We start from the raw sequence: 20,901 nt of genomic DNA on the forward strand, positions 1-20,901 counted from the left end.
TGCAGTTTAAGATTCAAGAAACACATTATTTTCCACATAATGTACATTATTGTTTCTCCTCTATGCCCCGCCTTCTGAAACGCATGGATTTTTAGAAAGCTCATTGTACTGGAAAGTGAGCTGTGCTCTGATTGGGCAGCTGTCCAGTGCGTTGTGATTAGCCGAATACCTCAAGCGTGTGATGGAAATGTTACGCCCCTGTAACATACTGTGATGGCGTCTCCTGGCACAACCGAACAAAAACAATAAAACCCATTGCAAATGATGCATTTTTTTGCATCCAGTGGGGACAAAATTACTTATTATAATGACTTCTACTGTGTTTTTATGTGTTGCATTGCGTAACGTGCCGCTTAAACATAAAACCATGTATGCATTTGTAATGGGAGAAACAACAAGTGCTACTCTACACTGCTTAAAACACATGTTTGAAAGGACACAAGTGACAACCCTGGGCTGGACTCAGCTTTGTCCACTTTCTTTGTGTGAACATTTGGGTGGTGTTATGCAAAGTCACACATAGAGACTATTTATTTAATATACTGTTTTGATATATTTTTATTTTTTCCTGTTTTTCATTATTTACATTCTTAAAATAAAAAAGTGTATTGTATACAGTACAAGCCTGAAGAGTTAAACATACAAAATCCTTAGTGCTTAAAGTAACTATTAAAATATAAATATGTAGGCGTTCACCTGTGATACTGCTGAAGTGTGATGTATACATCTTTGCTGGCATAATTATACACCTTCACGTGCACGACCTTTTTTATACACCTTATTTTAACTAATATAATTAGTGGCTAATCTAATTATTTGCATTCTTCTTCTTCTCCACCCACACGATTCATTTAGTTGAATTATAATGATGATAATGGATACTTAGGCACTTATCTCTACTTATGTACTCACTGTACCTAAGTCTACCTGTTTATTGTTAAGGAAAGTAAACAATACATGTGGATATAATTCTTCTACACTGAGTGCCTGACAACAAAAAGACTATTACTGGTCCTGCAATGTTATTGTTTTGAGGTATGTGCGTGTGTGTGTGTGTGTGTGTGTGTGGTATCATCTTACTTTTCCAGGGGATCATCACATGACTGGTTAGCTTTCTGCTGATTGGAAGAGAGAACTGGAAAAGACAGGAGCCAGAGTTTCAAAGCTCTGAATGAAAAACACATGGAGAGAGAGAGAGGAAGGGAGTGAGTGGAACAGAAAGAGAGAGAGAGAGAGAGAGAGACTGACTAAATCCTGCTCAGTGAAAGAAGGGGAGCACATTCACACCCTTTAGAGGACTCACAGGAAAGGAGAGAAACATACAGTCAGATACAACTTTCAGTCACACAAGGCTGCTGGGTTTTCAGTGAGGAAATTCAGTAAAACCCCAAAACATGTCCAGCTCAATCCTACGACGACATTCCAGCAAGAAAGGATTGGAGAAACTCCAGCGGTGAGATGTTGTTGATTTGTTTGCATGTGTGTGTGAATGTATTTGTCTGTGGCCATTTGGTCAGAGACTGTGGTCTACAGAGTCACACTGGTCTCGTGTTGCAGTTACTAACTAATTAAATCCTATTTTGTAAGTCTTGACTTGTACATCCTAAATCATGAATTTTAACTGGATAATATGCTGATAGTGATGAACTGTTATCTATGAATGCTGAGTAGCACCGGACAACCATTAGGACAGAATGGATTTATCAGGCAGAACAGAGGGGTCAAGAGGGGAAAGCAGATAATGACTTCTTTCTGCTTCTTTATCAGTTCTTCGGGGTGTTTAGGGGGAAGGGTTAAAGTTCTTTTGGGTTGTTTTGTGGTTCTGTGTTCAAAGAATGCATGGATGCAGATATAGTGAAACCTAAATCATCAGTCCGTCCCAGAGGTTTTGAGGGTATAGTGTTGTTGTATAGTTATGAGGGATGTTATGAAATGATAATGTGTCTGTTCTTTCGATGTGTCTGTAGTTAAAGTAAAATCTGTCCCAACGCTGTCCCAGATGGCACATGGTGAGTCGATTCATGACATCATATGAAACGGCAGTGACAGGCTTCAATAGCTTCTTTTATTACTGGAATTTTCCTGAGTGGTGACATCATCAGATCTATATCTGCTGGATCTGTGATACAGAGCAGCGCCCCCCTCCCACTCTGCCCCCTCTAAACTGAGCCGATCCACCACCCAGCCATTCTCACCAAGTTTGTTCAACAAAGGAAAGAGTGCAGTTATTATTGATATTATAGATTTAGGCCACTCTGCTTTAGTGCTTGCTACATTCTTTGACTCAATATGTTTTGTAATAGATTCAAATGTTTAAGCGGAGCTTGAGTGGTAAAAGAATCTGACTACTCTGAAGTATGTGTTTTTCTTCCATGTGTAACATATTGTGATCATGGAATTAAGATTTACTGTTTACTTAGAGAAGAACATTCAGAATATTGTTTGATTTGTTTTACGGTCATGGGTCTAAATTGGAATCGCAGGTTGGGTCAGTAAGATTCTTTTGGGTGTTTTTGAAAGAGTCTCTTTTGATTTACAAAACAGCATTTATTTGATCAAAAATACAATAAAACAATAAAAAAGTATAATGTATAAAATGTCATGTATCTTTGCTGAATTATAATAATAATAAAAAAATTGTGGCCCAAACTGTTACTGTTTATTTTCTTTTATTTTCTGGCTTGGTCTGACAACCCGTTTTTAAAGTGTTTAGATTACACATTAGTTAAATGGTGTCGATACAGTAAAAATGGGTGCCTTTTGTTGATCATTTAGAAAAGGTTCTAGCAAACAGTGCATCGGTTCCCTGAGTCATATGTAATATAATCTGTAAGCTTACACCAATATTACTCTTCCAGAAAAACTTGAAAGTGCAGAAATATTTTCTGACCTGTAAAAAAGAATAAAAATGTCTGTTAATCATCCACCTCTGCACAATTATTGTTAATAATCAGTAAAAGTTTTTCTCTGCAGAATTAGTTGTGCCATTTGTTTAGTTTAGTTCTCGTAATGTAAGCCCTCGTAAAGGAAGGCAGTGAGCCATTTCCTGTCACTGTGAACCCTGCATTTCCTGTCCAGGTTTTACTTACTTCCTGTCCATCTCTGACCCTAACTTCTGTCAGATGACCCCATCACTATCATAATCGTGGTGATATATTATTGTTTGATCAGTTGCCTGAAGATTTTCATCACAGAATAAGACTATACACTACAAGTCTGCACAAACGCAGCATTCATGATTTAGCGATCAAACTTCTGTTCCTGAACATAGAAATGAAAATGAATACTAATTTGTATTATATGAATTGTTATTATGTAGGATCACTGTTCAGCGCAGTCTGGAGGATGCAGAAGAAATTGAGAGAGAACGACGACGGCGTGCAAGAACCAGTTCCTCTACTGAGCCCCCTATGACCCCACAGGACAGCCCTCGCACTGCACAGACTCTGGACTTCCAGTTAGTTTCAAAAACCTCAAATATACTACAGTCTTCATTAAATACATAGAACAAACTGTATTGTGTGTGTGTGTGTGTGTGTGAATGTTTTGTTTCCATGGAATCTGTTAATCTGTTTGTTTGTGTATGTGTCAAGACCACACCTATTCTTTTGCTTCAGTTACCTATTCTATTCTGTTCTAACATTATCCGCTGTTGTAATTTGCTATTCCTATCTTGACATCCCAGTGTGAGGCCTTTCTGAAAGTGTTTCACTGTTTGTTAGGGGTCAGAATGATCTGGTTCCAAGCTGTCCATCCTCTTTGGAAGAGGACGAAGGCTTCAGTGATTGGACACATCTGAACAGGCGCAAACAGGGACAAATGGAACATAAAGATGTAGAAGCACATCTCAACGGCTCCCGTCACTCAAAGCCCCAGCTCTGTTCCAGCTCTGCTCCAAAAAGTAAACTGCATGATATCAATGTGTTCGACAGCACCCCATTTATACAGACACGACCCCCGCTTTCAAACCAGCAAAACCTGGATGAGGGTGGTGATGATGAAGGCTTGGGTGCCAGAGAACAGGAAAGAATGGATAACATTAAGGCATCAGAGAAGGAGGAGGGAGAGAATGGACGGTGGTGTGCGGAGGAAGACGATCCAAGAAGGGTGAAAGGTCATGAGTCGTCTCTCTGGAAAAAACAAAATCAGAGCTGTGACATGGATGAGAAGGTGTGATAATTAAGAAGGCATTTAACAAGATAGAGCTTAAATAATACTTCTTAACCTTAAACCCTTAACTCAGTCATGCATCAAAGTGCCGAATATATGTCTTCATCTTTCAAGTGCCTAATATATGCTTCTGAATTTGCTGTACTCACAGAGAGAAAAGAAGGCAGAGAAGAAGATTTCCTACACCTCCACAGTCCTCCTCCAACAGAATGGGAGACAATACAGCACTAATGGACAAGAGGGGACGAGAACAAATGACAGGTACAGGCATAGACAAGCAAACATTTCTACATGCTCAACTTGTGTAATTTGTAAAATATATACAATTACAATAAGAAAAGTTAAAATCTTGTGAGTAAAGTTATAGTAAATTAAGATAAAATATATGCTTAAACCTTACACCATCTTACACTTAAGTAAGTTGAGCTTGTGTTATAGTGTGTTATTATTTTTATATAATTATAATTGTTTACTGATGTGTAAGGATGGACTTCTGAATAGACATCTTAAGTAGAGAGCTATTGCTTTTTTAGGGATTGAGAAATAGTTTACATGTTTCAAATAATTTTATGAGGAATCCTACACTCACTCAGACAAAGATTAAGAATCAACATCTGACATACACACTGTGTGTGTGACTTCCAGCATTGTAAGAGATAACCCTACAATGTAATATCCTCAGAACACTGCATGAGAACAGTTTGAGAAGAATGTGTCAATGACTGGGCAGAAATAGAGTTATGTCGATATTGGCTCTGTGTTGAGAAATAACATGAGAAATCAGGTGAGTTTCGCAATTTCCTCAGAACAAATGTCCTTCCTGAATTGAGCTTTTTTCATCTTTCTCAGAGAACCGAAGATACAGAGCAACATGGACTCTTCAGTCGATTCAGCAGCTCTCGGCTGTCAAGAAAGGTAAAACAAATTAGTGTGAGGAGAAATATTTTGTTCATGAATTGTTGCCCTTATAGTCTTGTTGTCTTTAGTGTGTCTGAGGAGGTGTTTGTGAAGAGCAGTGAGGAGGACCAGGAGCACAGCGAGACAGGAGATCAGACTCATGAGGAGGTGCACAGGAGGATGAGAGAGCAGGAGCGAGAGAGGAAGAGGAGGGATGTGATGGAAAAGCTGAAGAGGTTGAGTATATCCAGTGGAGATCCAGAGGAACCCTTCAGTCCTCTCAGCCCCAGGAGCCCGTCCTACATGGTAACTATGGCATCATCGTCATTAGACACAAAATCACATTAAAATGTAAAATTCAATACTAATATGTCCACACATGCTTGTTAAATAGAGTTAAAATGAACATTAACATGCTTTAGTTAATCTCATTTCATCATTTATAATTGCTTTTAACTAGGCATCATAATCTGACTCACAATTTTTAGCTGCAGAACAATATCTGCAATGAATGATGTGTGCATTCGTGTGTTTTGCATGTGTTAGTCTGGATAAAGGGTGTCCTGCAGGGTTTAGCTCCAACCCTTATTAAACACACCTGAACCAGCAAATCAAGGTCTTCAGGACAAAGCATATGTGTGTATGCCAAGACGATTTCCTCGTGTTATTATGAATGAGATAAACTGGCAGTCACCCATAGATAAAGTCATGACTTCACTGCAGGTGTGGTTCCCATAGAAGACAATACTTATTGGACAGTTCATGTCAGGTTTTTTTTTTTAATTAAAAAATACATTATTTAAATGCAAGTTTGTTCAGCTGTTTTTGAGATTTCAGTTTTTCTTCACTAAGGGAGATAGGAGCTGGTCTTGCGTGTAATAGCAGCTCAGTGGTGTTGTAAATAGAGCTTTGAGTAAACTAACTTTCTTTGTTCAGACTGACTTTGTTCAGGATCAGTAAAAACATCTAGTCAGGCAGGCTGGAGCTAAACTCTTCAGGAAGATGGTCCAGGAGCAGGATTGAGTCTGGGTGGTCTTGTTTCATTTTGGGACAAATTTCTACAAATGTCTTCAGCATTTGTCCCCAAATCAACAAATGTCTCTAATGATAATAAAAAAATAAAATAAAAATAAAATAAAAAACCTACATTGTAGTGAGGGAATAGCTTGATGAAGAAAACGTATTCATAAAGGGAATATATAATGCTTTATTTCACTTAATAAAATAGCAAAAAGTCTGTTGCAGTTTGACAAATAGCATTAGATTAGGGGCAGGGCTACACCTAGGTTGGGGTTGAATGTTCAGGAAATTTATTTGAAGGTTAATTTCACAGTGTAGTGTTTTTTTATTTTATTTTTATTTATTTTTTACCATTTGGTGATGCTTGTGGCACAGAAAGGCCAATGACAATGGTAGGTCCCCAGTCTGTCTGACATAAAACATGACATACTGTTCAAAACGTGTTTGTGCATCGTGCCCAGTTGTTTCTTCCCTCTGAAAAGGATCTGGTATCTTCCATGTGCTGTTTGCGTGACTCCAATGTCTTCCTTGTGCTATGTTTGGTTCTAATCTTTTCCTTGCAATGGTGGTGTGGGCTGAGGGAGACAGATGACAGAACATGAAGCATCTGCTTTACATTGCTGAGGTGCTTTGTGTGTGTGTGTATGTGTGTTGCTTGCTGGTTTCAGGCTGAGGGTGAGGAGTGGCAAACAGAAGGTACAAGCTCGGTGAGTTGCTTACTTTCTGCATGTGCATGACAGCATTAGTTGTACGTTGGAGTGTTTATGTATGTCTGCTACTATGCATCTTCCCTTTGCTTTATAAAGCTGTGGCTATACTTGCTTTGTTTTGCATTTGTTCTGTTTATGTCTATGGCCAAATTTCCTTCCATCTTACTTTTTAAGTTTTTTTTTTTTTTTTTTTTTTTTGATAAAACGAATCCTGATATACTGTACAACTCAAGCAATTAGTGATACATTTTTGACAGCATCAATATGCCCCAGCTATGTATGTTTGAGAAAAATAATAGTTTTCATTTTAAAGGCAACAGACATAACATGCAGTTCTTAACAACAAATAATAAACACATAGTTTATGTTGATGAAATTTTACAAATACTCAGGAAATGTGTTGCAGGATGACTTTTTTGGGCAATTAATGCATCCTATCCTTTTGGGCAAAAATGAATCTTTAAAGGTCTGGACACAAAAGGCAACCGGCTACAAGGATTTACAGGATCAACAAAGAATATGAACAGCCAGATACAAATCCTCGAGTGAAATTATGAAATAAATCTGCTTACAACATCAGTGGGCTGAACTGCCCTTCAGTATTGACTCAAACTTTTGACAGACTATGGCTGTACTTTGTGCAATCAGCCATTACCCAATGAAGTTGCAATGCATTTCTCTATTTTTTTTTTTTTTTTTGCCTGTTGCCTGGAAACTTTGCACAAAATATTGCCTTAAGGGTTTTCATGCTCAATACTGTAAAGTAAGGGTTTTCATGCTCAATACTGTATTCTGAATCTACTTACTAATAAAAGTGCTTTTACCTTTGATCTACAGATTACTGAGAGGACGGAGTCTCTAAACCGCTCCATTAAAAAAAAGTATGTATCGTCGGAAACACACATACACACTGAGATGAAAGGGCACAAGTGATTTACTGCAGGACTGTAAAAAACAAAAATCCCCCTCATAGTAATGAATGTGTGAAAAAGCAGGGGTGAACTGTTGTTTTTCTGTGCTGTGGTATGACGACATGGGTTCATCAGTATCTTCTCTTTCATCAAAACACCACACATGAATGATTCATATGATTCATCCATCAATGAACAACTGTTTGAAACATGGTTCACCTTTCAGGCAGGCAGGCAGGCATGACATAACATGTTTCTACCAATGTATTCTTCTCCTATTCACTAAATATGAAATGATGAAGGATTGGTTTAGTCGTTTTTTTGTGCATGTATCAGTGTCAGAATCCAATTTATCATCAGGTTTTCTTTTCCACATTCATTCTTGTATGTAGAATAAACAGTATGCTTCACAGAGCCTTTGTTTATCTTAAACGACTTTATGAGTCATGGTGCTCTTCGTGCCCATGCTTGTTCTGAGATGGTCTGTGTCTTGAAAGACTTTAGGTAATGTTTCATCTGTTTGTGAAAACAGGAACAGCATAAAGAAGACCCAGCCACCCACCATCATCTCGAAGTTAGATGGCAGACTGGAGCAGTACAACCATGCCATTGAGGTGAATTAGCTTCACATGCACTTCATAGTTAAACCTGTAAATGCACCTGCATGGCTACATGCTGCTGCTTTTTGCATTAATTTATGTGCACAAACTCTTGTTATTACCACACCCAGTGCTTACATTCACCTGCTCTGATGTTTATCATCCCGATTCACTGCTGTGGTGCTTTCAGACACCATGCATGTCCAGGCACTTCCTCTCTTAGTCATGCTGACTCGCTCAAACATTTTTGTTTTCCTGCCACCTAACTGTCAGGAAACATGTAAGAGCCCTAAGGAAAATGTGTGTATCGTGGAACCAGGTGTTGCTGTGCTTTTATTGCAGAGTCAAGCAGGTGCTTCACATGTCCCAGATAACGTAATATTTCTGGTCACAGTAGTGTATGTTTTGTTGTGTGTCTGCAGGAGTCCAGTAAAGAGGGCAGTGTAGTAAAAGTAATGGACGTCCCAACACCGCCAGAACCCGTATCTGCTCGGAAGACCCTGTTTGAGGAGGGAGAAGCCTGGAATCAGAATTCAGCAAAGGCTGTTTCCTCCAAGGTTCATACAATCATAATGCTCATCCACTGTTTATCAAAAAAAAAAAAAAAAAAAAAAAATATATATATATATATATATATATATATATATATATATATATATATTATGCATGTTAAAGGGATAGCTCATCCTAAAATTGTATTCAAGTCTCATGTCATGCCGATACTGTATGACTTTCTTTTTTTCTTTAGAACATTAAATAATATATTCTGCAGAAGGTTTTTTTTCCTTTAGCCATACAATGGAAATCATAGCCTGCTGCAAGGATGACGTATTTTTGTTGGCCAAAACTTGGAAACAAGTTTGCATTTTCATAGCAGTTTCTGTCGGTAGAATGGCAGTATGTTTTTTGAGACCAACAATATTTTCAAATTGTATTCTATGACAAGCTTTTACTTGTCTTGTTCAAGAGAGTTACTAACAAGTAACTCAGCTGTACTTCAGAGGTTGTTGGGGACAGTTGAAAAGTCATCTAATCACTAGTCTGCCTTCTCAGCCTCAGTGTGTTTATAATTATGCTCTTGCAAACTATTATAGCTCAAACCTTCAGGGAAAATATATTTTAAGTGAAGATTGTTGGTAGCTTGTTGATGGGGACTGTGGTGTAGTTCGTTTTAAAAACCTACATTTAACTTTTTACTTCTGGTAAATATATTTAGGCTTTAAAATTGATAAAAGTGTGCAAATTTGTGAAGATTATAAAGGTAAAGAAAACATGTAAGAATCATAAAATGCTGTTGGTCATAAATGTTTTTCTTTCTGTATTAATCTAAAAGGCAATGGACACATCCTATGAGGTCTTTGTTGAGGGATTCAGTGTAATGCTAAAAACTTTATTATTTTTTATAACTATTATTTATTTTTATTTTTTTATAATTGTGTTACACAGAAGAAAGTCATACAGATTTAGAACGACATGTGGATAAATAAATTAAGAGTTAATTTGCAAAAGCAGACAACTCCGTTTTTAACAATTTTCAAAAATCATGTTTTTTCATTGTGCATTCCAATTAATCTCAGACAAACAGCAGTTGGGTTATTTTGATTAGGTAAAAAAAATAAGTACAATTCTAGCTAACTAACGCAATAAAGCACAAAAAGGGTGATCTTTTTTAAATGTAAAAATAAAAAAACTTTAAAAAAAAAATGCAAATAAACTCTTCAGATAATGACAGAATTTAAAATTTGGGGTGAACTAGATTCTGTACCCACTCAGACCCACATTGTGTTAGCAGTCATTTAGTTGCAGTAACTGAATTTCTGTAAGAGAAATTCCTGTGAGATGAGCATACAGATAATCTGCACATTCTTAATCATTCTGATCTGACTCAAACTGTCTCTGTATGACTCTAAAAAGTGAGTAAGTGAGTAACTGAATAAATAATGGATGGCTAATTTCTCTGATTCAGGATACAGAGGGAATGAAGGTGGGTGTGGCAGATCTAATTAACCAATGGGTGAAAGGAAACGGTGATGTCAGCATCAAGAGCCCCTCCTCCAAAGCAGCTGTGAGTTTATATGACACAGTCTCTGAATGTTAATCACATACTGTAGTTACTGAATCCAGCCAATGGTAAATTTCCTTCTCAATCTATTGTATCCTCTATCTTCTTTTTCTTCATCTTTAGTTCTCTTCTTTACATTTTTCTTGTGTCTGATGTTCTTCTCATCTTTTTCAGGAAGGTAATCAATTCCTTTCTATTTTTTCTCTATAGATTCTTTAAATCTGAGCGGATGAGTTTAAGTGGTTTCTCACTCTTTGCACTCTTTCCCTCTTTGAGATCAAACTATTGTGAAAGAGTTTTAGAAGACACCAGCGGTTTCAAAATGTCTGCTTTGACATCTTTTGTTTTGGACTTGCTTATATGTGTTTATATAATCACTAGAAATAAAAGATGTTGCATGGTTAAAGTTCATGCTGTGGCATGTCATGTGATGGGAGAGAGCCCTGAAATAAGCTTGTGGTTTAATGACGCCAACTAGTGGTTACCACCTGAACAAAGATTTTTTTAAATAAACCTGTTAGACTGTCTGCAGTTTGAAAAAAAAGTAATCTTTTGATATTTTATTTTAAATGATCTTTAATTTGTGTGTTTTAGTATTATGCCATTAATTATTTCTCTTTGTGTGTGTGTTAGTGTCAGGATGTTAAGGCTGGTGAGGTGCGTAGCATCAAATCCATGTGGGAGAATCTGGGAGACCCCTCATCTCAGGATAAACCATGTGCAAAGGTACATCATGACTCCTCATGTCCCTAAACCATGGTCAACCTTACAGAAACATTTCCCTAAACTTATGTTAGGATTTAATTGTGTTCTCGAGTTTGCCTGTTCACACTAAGCACGAGCTCATTCTGCTGCTCCTGTAAGGTGCTCCTTTAGATAATCAGTTCTTAAATCCTCTTCACTTGGTATTTTGAGATTTAACAACGCTGTAATCTGACATGTTCTTTTTCAGGGACTGGCTGGAAAAAGGTACAAATTTGTGGAGAATGGGCACGGGAAATATGAGAAGGTCTTCATAAATAACGCAAACTGAAGAACAAGTGAGAATGTGACTTTCTTTATTAAAAACTTTATCCAAAATAACAAAATATAAACTCAGCATGTTCGTTACTACACAGACATAATTCGTGCTTCATATCAATTCATACCAAAGTAACTAAAATATGATAATGTGCTATACATTAGCTGCTGCATATCTACAAAACAAACACACATACATATAATACCTTTAGGGTGTACAGGGTAGGGGCAGTGTGTGATGTTTATTGTGGTTTCTCACTATTATTGTGCATAACAAATGCACTTCTGTTCTGGTTCTACTTGAGTTCATTTAGGATCTTTGTTGCCAATTCTGTATTACTACACAGAACTAGGTCTCAGAACCATGCCAAAGTTGAACTACTCTGAGTTATGCATGTGGAGTGAGTAAAGGGCACAACACAGCAATCAGTTGGGTTTTGCAACAGAGATCCCTGAAGTGCATGGGCTAACATAATTACCAGCTTATAAAGCCCCCCACCACAACAGTCCTGTATAGTTTTCTGTCAATTTCACATGCTGTCACACCTATGAGTCTAATCATGCTCAGTGTTTGTGAAACTGAACAAGAAATGAATCTGTAAGCACGAAATCACTTTCAACATTTCTCTATACATGGATGTATGAAAACATCTAACACTGGTTTTAAGCTTAAAAAAGTGAAAAATAACACATCAGAAGCAATTTTTTTAAAAGACACATTATACATTTTGTCTTATTCCATGATCAACATCTTCAGATTTAGATTTTTCCCTTTTTTACATGAACAACACCACCATCATGTCAGCTCATTCTGAGCAGGGCTCTTTAATCCACTCAAAACGTCACTTTCTGAAGCTCACTTTTCTAACACGTCTGCTTGCACCACCCGGCTCATCTGACGTGAAGCAAACCTAAACCCCAACATCCATCCCCAGGATGCCACGCCACACTCTGAGCCACATTCCTTGTTTGATCATTCTCACCGTTACGTTTTCAGCCCTTGCTTACTTCCTCACTCCTCACATCCCGAACAGCTGCACCCATCAGTCGCCTTCTCAATGCAGGAATGCACTAGGCCTCCATTTCTGCTGACCAGCCCCTTACTGCACTGCTCGGAGCAGAGCACAGTGCATAGCTTGTTTGTCTCACTGTTGTTGATTTCATGAAATACATTTATAGTACTACAATGCTACATAAATATGTAGTTAAAATTAACTGTAATTTGAAATGCAATCAAACATCTGCTGTTTTTTCTGTAGATGCACCGAATCCTTTGGCTGTTCTGTTGAAGTCTTTCGGCTCTTCACCTTGCTGTTTGCGATGCAGCAGCCCTCTTTCAAAGGCTGTAGCTATTTTGTTGAGAGGTTTCGCAGCCGCCTCCTTCAGCTTCCGGGCATCGAAGCGTGGACTGTAGAGAAGGATGGGCAGGCGGTGGACGAAGGATGGGACTACCTGATCATCGTTCTCTATTTTTTTCCGCTCGTCCTCAGATTTGTCGCTATGTATCTGCTTCATAATGTTCTCCTTTGTTGCAAACATATGAAATAGTACAGCATCCCACATTTTTGTTGCCCTGGGCTCATCTTTCTTTTTCACCACAACCTGTCCACTCGATGATTCTCCTTTGGCCCCTCCAGACTTGTCTTTACCAGTTATCTTTATATCTGCTTTCTGAGCATTTATCTCTACCTCAGACTCTGGAAAACTGGGGGCTTCAGGTTCGACCACCATGTGCTTTTTCAGCCTTGTCCAGCCACTGAGCTTGGCCTTCAGGCCTTTGGGTTTCTGAGCACTCCTAGCTTCGCCATTTTGTCTCTTGTGATCATCTGGTGTGGGTTCAGAGAGAGTCTCTTTAAACTTGCCATCTTCAGAGACTATAAGCTCAGTTGGCCTTTCAGTTACTAATGGTTCTTTTGAACACTTTTGAGGTTTTGAGGTATCAGACTTCAACACTTTAGCATCTGTGACAAGATCAACTTTTGTATCTAGAGCAAGTTGTGGATTTACATCCAAATTAGATGCTTTGGCTTCTGTCTGGGATTTTGCAGAGCTTTCTTTAGATGAAATGCGCGGTAGAGATTTAGCAGCTCTGAGAAGCATGGCGGCAAGACTATTTTCTGCAAATGGAGCTTTTCGAAGAGACTTCATATTTGAAGAGGGTAAAGGCTTTTGAATAGCACATTTTAAGGATTTGGTCTCTACACTTTCCATATTCGATTTGGTGTCTTGGTGTACCTTGTTTGATGGTTTGATCATTTCTTTTAAGTTTCTTTGTTGTGCTGTTGAATTGCTTAATTTGGTTGCAGCTTTGGAATCAGTGTTTGTTTTATTGGAGTCCTGTAAATCTGATGCCAAATCTGTGGTTGGGTTCGGCTCTTTAATATTAGCACATAGGGGTATTAATCCTTCTTTGCTATTGTCTGGTTTAGAAAATGTGTCCATTGCCAGGTGTGTGACTGGGGCTTCAGTGTTGGGTGCAGGTGAAAATATCTGTGCTTCTGAGGGGACTTTGGATGATCTGTTTGTTTTGATTGAAAGGCTTGGAATAGACTGCACATTGATGTCATGCTTCTGCATCTGATGACCTTCAGTAGTTTGATTGATTCTAGTAATGGGTTTCAATGAGGGAGGTGTTAAAGATGGGTTTATTAAAACTGCAGTTATATTTGGTTCTGATTTAGAGTAAACGACAGGATTTGATGTGTCTGATTTAAACATATTTGCAAGTTGAGATGCCTCTGGTTTAGAGTGACTTGGAGGATTAAATATATCTGTTTTAGCAGGAGCTAGAGGATAACATATGTTTGATCTGGGCAGAACATCAGAACTGTCTGCATTAGACAAACATGAGGCTCCAGGTCTGGGTATTTCTGTCTTTGAGGGGGCTGTAAATATAGATGCACCTAACTCTGAGTGAGCTGTAGATTTAGTTTCCTCTGGCTTTGAGAGGGCTGAGGGTTTAATATCAGGAGGGACTTTAGTGCAACTTCTGGTGTCTGCAGATGGCATTCTGGAGTCTGTGACATTGGTTGGGTTTGTTGTGAGATTATTGAAACCTTCAGTTTTGGTGTTTATGATATTGTAAAGTTCATTAGCTGTACTGATAGTAGTAGAAGAGTCACAGACAGCGGAGTAAGTCTGATAGGTTTCTAAAGAACACTTCTTTAGATTTTCTTGATTTGCAGAAATTTGCAATTGCATTGCTTTCACTGTTGAAGGATTAAAACTTTCTGTTGGATATATAGATCTGTGTGCACTCTCGGACTGCACCATTTGCTGTGGGATATTTTGAACCGACAAGAAGTTCTTTCTTAGCAATCCGGTTATATCTGAGTTCTGAATATTTGATTGTAGCAGGGGAAAAGGGTAAGTTGGCATTTTTTTCCCCTCTGCTGTAAAAGGAGGGATGGTGATGTCTGTAAACCCTGAATTTAGCTGTCTAGGAGCCTCTGCTACAGCAGTGGGGTTTATGGCCATTCCTAAAGGTGTAGTTTGAAGCCCATGGCACATCGTATCTTCAGGATTTAAAGCTAGATGCATTGGTTTAACTCCAGAGATTGTCTCTTGCTCCTTAAGATTTTGAACTGGTATTTCTGAAGTGGAATTAGTGATAGTTTGTTTTTCAGTTTTGTCAATTACTTGTACCTCAGTTTGGTTTGTCAAGACCCGTGAGGGCAGCTCAGCCACTGATGTTTGTAAAGCCTCTGAAGATTTCTCTGCATTGAAATCAGATATAATGCTGAACTTTTCTTGAGCTGGAAATTTGGACCTGCTGTTCTCACATGTCATGCTTTTAAACTCTTCTGGTACTTCAGCTTTAGATACAGAAGAATCACTTTGTGAATTCCCCTTGATTCCACCATAAGCAACATATTCAGCAGGTGTCAAACCATAGTATGTTGACTTTCGTTTCGGGATGTTAGTATCATTTTGTGATGGCCTCTGGTTGCCCAAAAACCGTGCTGCTGCTGGTCTTGGTGACCAGTATACAGGCGTACTTGGAGTTTGATAGTTTCGGGAGAGTACAGGCATGGACTCCTGACTTACATCTACTGGAACAGCCTTGCCTGGTGTCATTATACAGGTTTCTGGAGTTTTAGTCATTGGATACTCCTGTGGAACTGTAGATGTAAGCACCTCACAGGCTCTAGAGCTTGACTTACTAGCTTCAGCAATGGTTTTCGATAAGGAAACCTCACATTTAGAAATCTTTGGTGTCAAGCATTCCTCAGAATAGGCATTAGAAACGAACGGTTTGAGTCCTGTGGTGAACACAGCACCATTTGGAATGGAATTCCTTATTTTATCCACAGCAATTTTTTTCAAGGTATCATCGTGCTCAACAGCTGCACCTTGAGCTTTTACACTAGTCGATGAGGGAGGCTGGAGATGGTGATATTGAGGTATGGGCCCCTTTTGGTTCTCTGTAGAGACCATTGTGGTAGATAATGTAGAGTTAAATGCAAACAAGGGCTGATTATGTGCAGAAGCCTCCAAAACAGGTCTTTTTGCCCCTGTAACTTGTCCTGCATATGTATTGATCTGACTAGAAGGTGTTTGAGCTTCAGACAGCATCCCTGAATATTGTTTACCATCTATCACTGGATTTTTTCCATTAAATGGTACTTCTCCTTGAAATGTTGAACCACAAGTCCAGGAGTCCTGAATAGGTGGCTTTGATATCTCATAAAAGGTGGTTTTTGGAGTATAAATTCTTGTTTTTGGAAAAGTAGCTATTTTCTCCATTGTGGAAGTCTTGAAGTGTGACCCAGCTGATTCCATGACGTGATTATGTGTGAGAGGTGTGTGAGTAATGGGTGCCGGTGCAACTTTTTTATATCCTTCCCTGTTGGATTGGCTCACTGGAACCTGAGAGATGGAAGGTTGTGTCTGGTAACCCGGCGCACAGGCCAATGTCAAATTTGGAGCGAGAGGTCGAACTGGAGCCAAAGGGGGAGCTTGTATTTGTACTGAAGCTTGATAGGTCTGTCGTTCACCAAGTGTGCCATGTGTCACCCCTGCTCTTGAGGAACTGGGCTGAAGAGTTTGACAGAAGGCTATCTCAAAGGAGGTTTCTGGGTCAGCCTCTGTGGCCTGCTCTGAGTCGTCGTCAAAAAGAATAGATGAGCATGTGTATAGAGGTGCTATCTGGTGCTCCAGTGATCTGGCAGGGTAAGGGTACGACTGGGCAGACAGTGTGGGAGTAGAGCAGTAGTGTGAACTGTTGAAAGGGTAGAAGTATGGGGAGGTGGAGTGATGATAGCACGGGCTGCTGGAGGGATATTGAGAGTCAAGGGTCCTGCTGAAGAGAGGGGTTTCTGGAGTCCTTGGAGGGGTGGAGGGGTCACTGTGCTCCAGGTCAGGGCTGGCCTCATTGACTGGCGACAAGTTCGACCTGAATGGGATGGGTGTCTGTGAGGAAGAGCCGACTTTCTTCTTGGTGCTTTTCTTCAGCAGTTTCTGCAGGCGGGCATTGTCTCGCCCTGGTTTTGGCAGTAGAGGAGGGGGGTACTGCTGTGGGAGCAGATTAGGCTGACTACCATAACTTAAAGCCATCAGCATTTCAACACCTGCATTAAAAACAAGCCACACATAGATGTCTAGTATTATAAATAGTCAATAAACCTAAATCAGCACACTGCCACTTCTGCTCTTAAAAATGTATAAACTCACAACGTTACGATCCTAAGGTCATTTTGCCTGATGAAGACTTTGTAAATGCTGTATTTTATACATTTTTGAGAGCAGTAATGGCAGTGCGCTGATTTTTGTTTAATGACTGTTAAGGGTTTCATATGATCAAGCACTTGCCCAAAGTTTTTGGATGTTCTCACATTACACTTACTTAATATTAAAAATAAAACTTCAGTTCAGACTGAATACTAACTTTGGCTTTAAACTTGATCTCTCTTTTTCCATACAAACTGTGAATTTCACTCCATTATAAAAAAAATTCAAAGAACTGGATTCCATTAATTGGGATTATGCATAAACACTGTAACATGATTTTTTGAAGTTGCAAAAAAATAAAAAAGATAAATAAATTAAGTAATTAGATATACATTTATTTCTCACTTTATGATTTATGATGTTTGTGAACGGTTTTAAAATTCTTTTTTTCTCTCTCTCTCTATTTACCTGGCTGCTAATCACAAAGATGTCTGAAGACGAGATGCTGATGTGATCATTGGCCTTCAGTTTTTGCACTGTACAAAATGTAAACCCACTAATATTGAAAACTTGTTTTAATTATTGCCGTAAATTTTAAGTAAAATCAAAGTGGTGCCAAAGCCACAGAAACTCTGAATGAGTTAACTGATGAAGAAAATCTTTAAAAACTCATGTTATCAAGTACAATTGACAACAATTATTGTGAAACGATGGAAAAAAATTATAGTAGGGTTTTAGTTACTTTTATAACATCTAATTTATGTGTCAAACCTTAAATCATTGGTGTCCATTGGCTGTACTTATTTTTGTCAAAAGAAATGTATTATTTTTCCACTTACATGTGTATTATGTCAGAGTTTTTCAATTCAGTAAGTGTTTAGTACAGATTGAGGAACAACACCAGTCAGTATTAAATACAGAATGTAGTCTGGAAGAAGGTTTCAGACAATAATCTGACCTGTCTTCTCTGAACCCAGTGGCACAAAGTGCTCTATATACATTTACTGAAATATACTTTTTTTATGTTGAATTAATAATTTTTATGTTTATGGTCTCTTTTTGTTTAATTACATTTAGTTTAATCCTGAATGTTTTAACTCTCACCGTTCTGCTCTCATTTTTGTAATTTTTCTTCCCTCATAATTTTTTTTGGAATATTTTCTCCATATAAGTGAATAACATTCGGTTAAGTAGCATTACAAGTTCACACATGTAAACCGATCACCAAGTGACTGTGCAGTGAAAGGTGTATTTGTCAAAAAAAGGTTAATAAAACATAAATTTTCTGTGAATGTTTTGTCACTTTGTCCATACTCTTTCCTCTTCAGTTCCATACTTTTTAAGAGCATACACAGGCATTTATGAATACTACAATGACGACAAGTAATTTTGCAGAGAGGTAAGGTTTTCCACCTCTGTTAATTTAGGTTGATAAGCATGCATAACACTTGCACAATATGACAGAAATGACCAAATTCAAATGGACAATTATACAGAATATCACCACATTAATATCCTTGCAAGTAAATACAGCCTGTGACTCACTCTGTATCTGGGTCACTTTGGTATCTGAATGTATTTGAGTGTCTATGTGGCAGTAGTGTCGCTGAAATGTGATCATGAGCTGCTCTACATTTTATTTTTGCTGACTGAAAGACTACACATCCTGCAGCCACGATAAGACTGGAAAGATAAATGCCCTGGCCTCAATTCTCACACAACAACATTATAGATGTGAAGATGACACTACTTTATATATCCATTAGAATCCATTTAATAATTCACTATAATATTAAATATTAAAAGCATTTGTGAGACTTACGGTAAATCTAGAGAAGAGAGATAATGCTGATCTGCAAAAAAGAAGACCAGACAGATATGAGATGGATATCAATTACTGCAGTACTACTGTACAGGTACTGTCAAATACAAAGATCATAAAGGCCACAAATAGTTAAATATTCTGTGTGTCAAGCAAAGATGATAAACGATAGAAGCAGCTTTCAATGGTTTTAAAACATGCACTTTGATACTTTAGTAAGCACAGCAAGCCGAGGCCTATTATCTCTTACAGAGGCATGCACCACTAACAGATCCCACTCACACAGTTCATGAAAGCCTAATTGCGCATTTTATTTTTACCTGTGCAAGAATTGCTGTGCAATTAAGTGTGCAGCTGCAGAGTCCAACTGAGAGTGTGCTGGGGGAAGATTAGTAGAACAGAGCAACAGGACATGGTGACCTACCCCTTTTCCATGCCAAAAATAAAACTCCTCGCCCTGAATTCAAGCTGCGCTCTGACAGCCAGTGAGCTGTAACCAGGCAGGGGTTTTCCACTTCACCTGAAACCCGGTGCATGCGTTAGGTTATCAAAAGTCTGTTTCTCCCTAGCTATCTTTGCATGCATTTAAAAACGCTACAGCTCTTCTGAAGACCACATGGAATTGATATGCTATGGTAATGTTGTAAACATGTCTGTCAAAGTCTGTTGATATGCTTTGCATGAGTGTAAAGTAGATTTAGCTATGGATGTTAGAGATAAATCCCTACTAAAGGATAAAACAACACTAAAAAGAATTTGTCTTTCTATACAAAATGCAACCATATTATTTGCTTTTATAAAGTCAGAAATTCGGAAATATTATCAGCTGAATCATCAAAAATAAGCAAAGTAACAGTGTTTGTAAAAACACATTTAATTTTAGGTTAATTTTGGTTCGATTGAATTGAACTGTGGATCTTTTGGGCAGGTGTGAATACAGCGATCACACTCGAGTGTGGAATAAACAAATGCACCGAGACCCAGCTGAAGACGGTGACTCAGTCCAGTTCACGGTTGAATGGATGAACCAATCAATGGATGACCTTAGCACATGTGTGGTGTTGTTTACAATTTGTGGATAACTTGCAAAAAGGGGCAGTGTGAAAGAGATCCACACCGAACAATCAACAACAACGTTGTATTTGGTCCGGACCAGAGCAAGTAAACTAGCAGACTTTCCTGATGTGAATACACTCTTAGACAAAAACAAGAACTGGGATTTCTTATGATTGTTTGGACAATGTATTCAACGTACAAACTATGGTGGACATATATAAATTCTCAAATCTAAACAAGAACAATTAATATGCTGTAGTAGTTTTACAGAATACGTCAAAATATCTTTATAGTTTGATATTAAAATCTTCCAGTTGTATAAGGTCCATGTTGTAAATCTATGTGTAAAGTTTAACACATAAAAATAAATTAAGGGTTCACATGCTTTCCTGCAGCGTTTAGCTCCAACCTTTATCAAACTCATCTGCCAGTTTTTGAGTCCGACTTGACGTGGATCTGAGCAGACCAATTGTTGCATGACATCAAAGTCCTGCTGGAGCGATTCAATCAAGAGTAGAATATTTACATTAGTCAATAGCCAAATATGAGCTGTTTTATTTGACATGGAGCCGGTCGCCACCTGGGGGCAGACATGTTGAGATCATACGACTAGCCAAATAGTCCTGGCTTTATTTCAGTCTCTGCTGAAATTGGGCCCTATCCCTTGTGGAATAAATGAATTGTGTCTGACAGTTAATAGCCCATTTCTAGACTGGAACTTACATTTTTGTGTGATGCCGCATCATGCAAAACATTAAACCCAAACATACACTTACACAGATAGTTTTCATTTTACTGATTGGTGTACACTTTTATTATTGATTTTTTTTTTTTGTGGTCAAACTTGCTCCACACAGAATCACTATTGTGGACAACAACAAAGACATGTACAAATAATCATCCAACTTAACACAGAGAAAGAGCTCAACTAATTTAGCTTTGTACATGTATTGGATCATCGGTC

The 20,901-nt window shown here is 38.3% G+C and overlaps 2 protein-coding genes across 4 annotated transcripts; one reads left to right on the forward strand and one right to left on the reverse strand.

The window, feature by feature from the left end:
* Window positions 1-1,170: 1,170 nt before the first annotated feature.
* On the forward strand, window positions 1,171-18,351 carry LOC113106120 (lymphocyte-specific protein 1-like). 3 transcript variants are annotated; one of them, XM_026267725.1, is made up of 14 exons: window positions 1,171-1,453; window positions 3,320-3,457; window positions 3,723-4,170; window positions 4,322-4,431; window positions 5,020-5,085; window positions 5,157-5,373; window positions 6,756-6,794; window positions 7,635-7,678; window positions 8,241-8,322; window positions 8,730-8,864; window positions 10,274-10,372; window positions 11,003-11,095; window positions 11,322-11,417; window positions 17,547-18,351. In XM_026267725.1, exons 1-13 carry the CDS (start codon window positions 1,395-1,397, stop codon window positions 11,400-11,402), a joined length of 1,611 nt encoding a protein of 536 aa, XP_026123510.1. In that variant the 5' UTR covers window positions 1,171-1,394; the 3' UTR covers window positions 11,403-11,417; window positions 17,547-18,351. The 3 variants fall into 3 exon arrangements, with proteins under 3 accessions (XP_026123510.1, XP_026123509.1, XP_026123511.1); XM_026267724.1 differs by having other exon boundaries at window positions 1,172-1,453; window positions 11,322-11,409; XM_026267726.1 differs by lacking the exon at window positions 6,756-6,794 and having other exon boundaries at window positions 1,172-1,453; window positions 11,322-11,409.
* On the reverse strand, window positions 11,424-19,273 carry LOC113106119 (uncharacterized). The gene is made up of 3 exons (XM_026267723.1): window positions 19,202-19,273; window positions 18,882-18,912; window positions 11,424-16,959 (listed from the first exon to the last, which is right to left on the reverse strand). Exon 3 carries the CDS (start codon window positions 16,949-16,951, stop codon window positions 12,623-12,625), a length of 4,329 nt encoding a protein of 1,442 aa, XP_026123508.1. The 5' UTR covers window positions 16,952-16,959; window positions 18,882-18,912; window positions 19,202-19,273; the 3' UTR covers window positions 11,424-12,622.
* Between the last annotated feature and the right edge of the window lie 1,628 nt (window positions 19,274-20,901).

Source organism: Carassius auratus, chromosome 7, assembly GCF_003368295.1.
Source record: "Carassius auratus strain Wakin chromosome 7, ASM336829v1, whole genome shotgun sequence".
Taxonomy (NCBI): domain Eukaryota; kingdom Metazoa; phylum Chordata; class Actinopteri; order Cypriniformes; family Cyprinidae; genus Carassius; species Carassius auratus.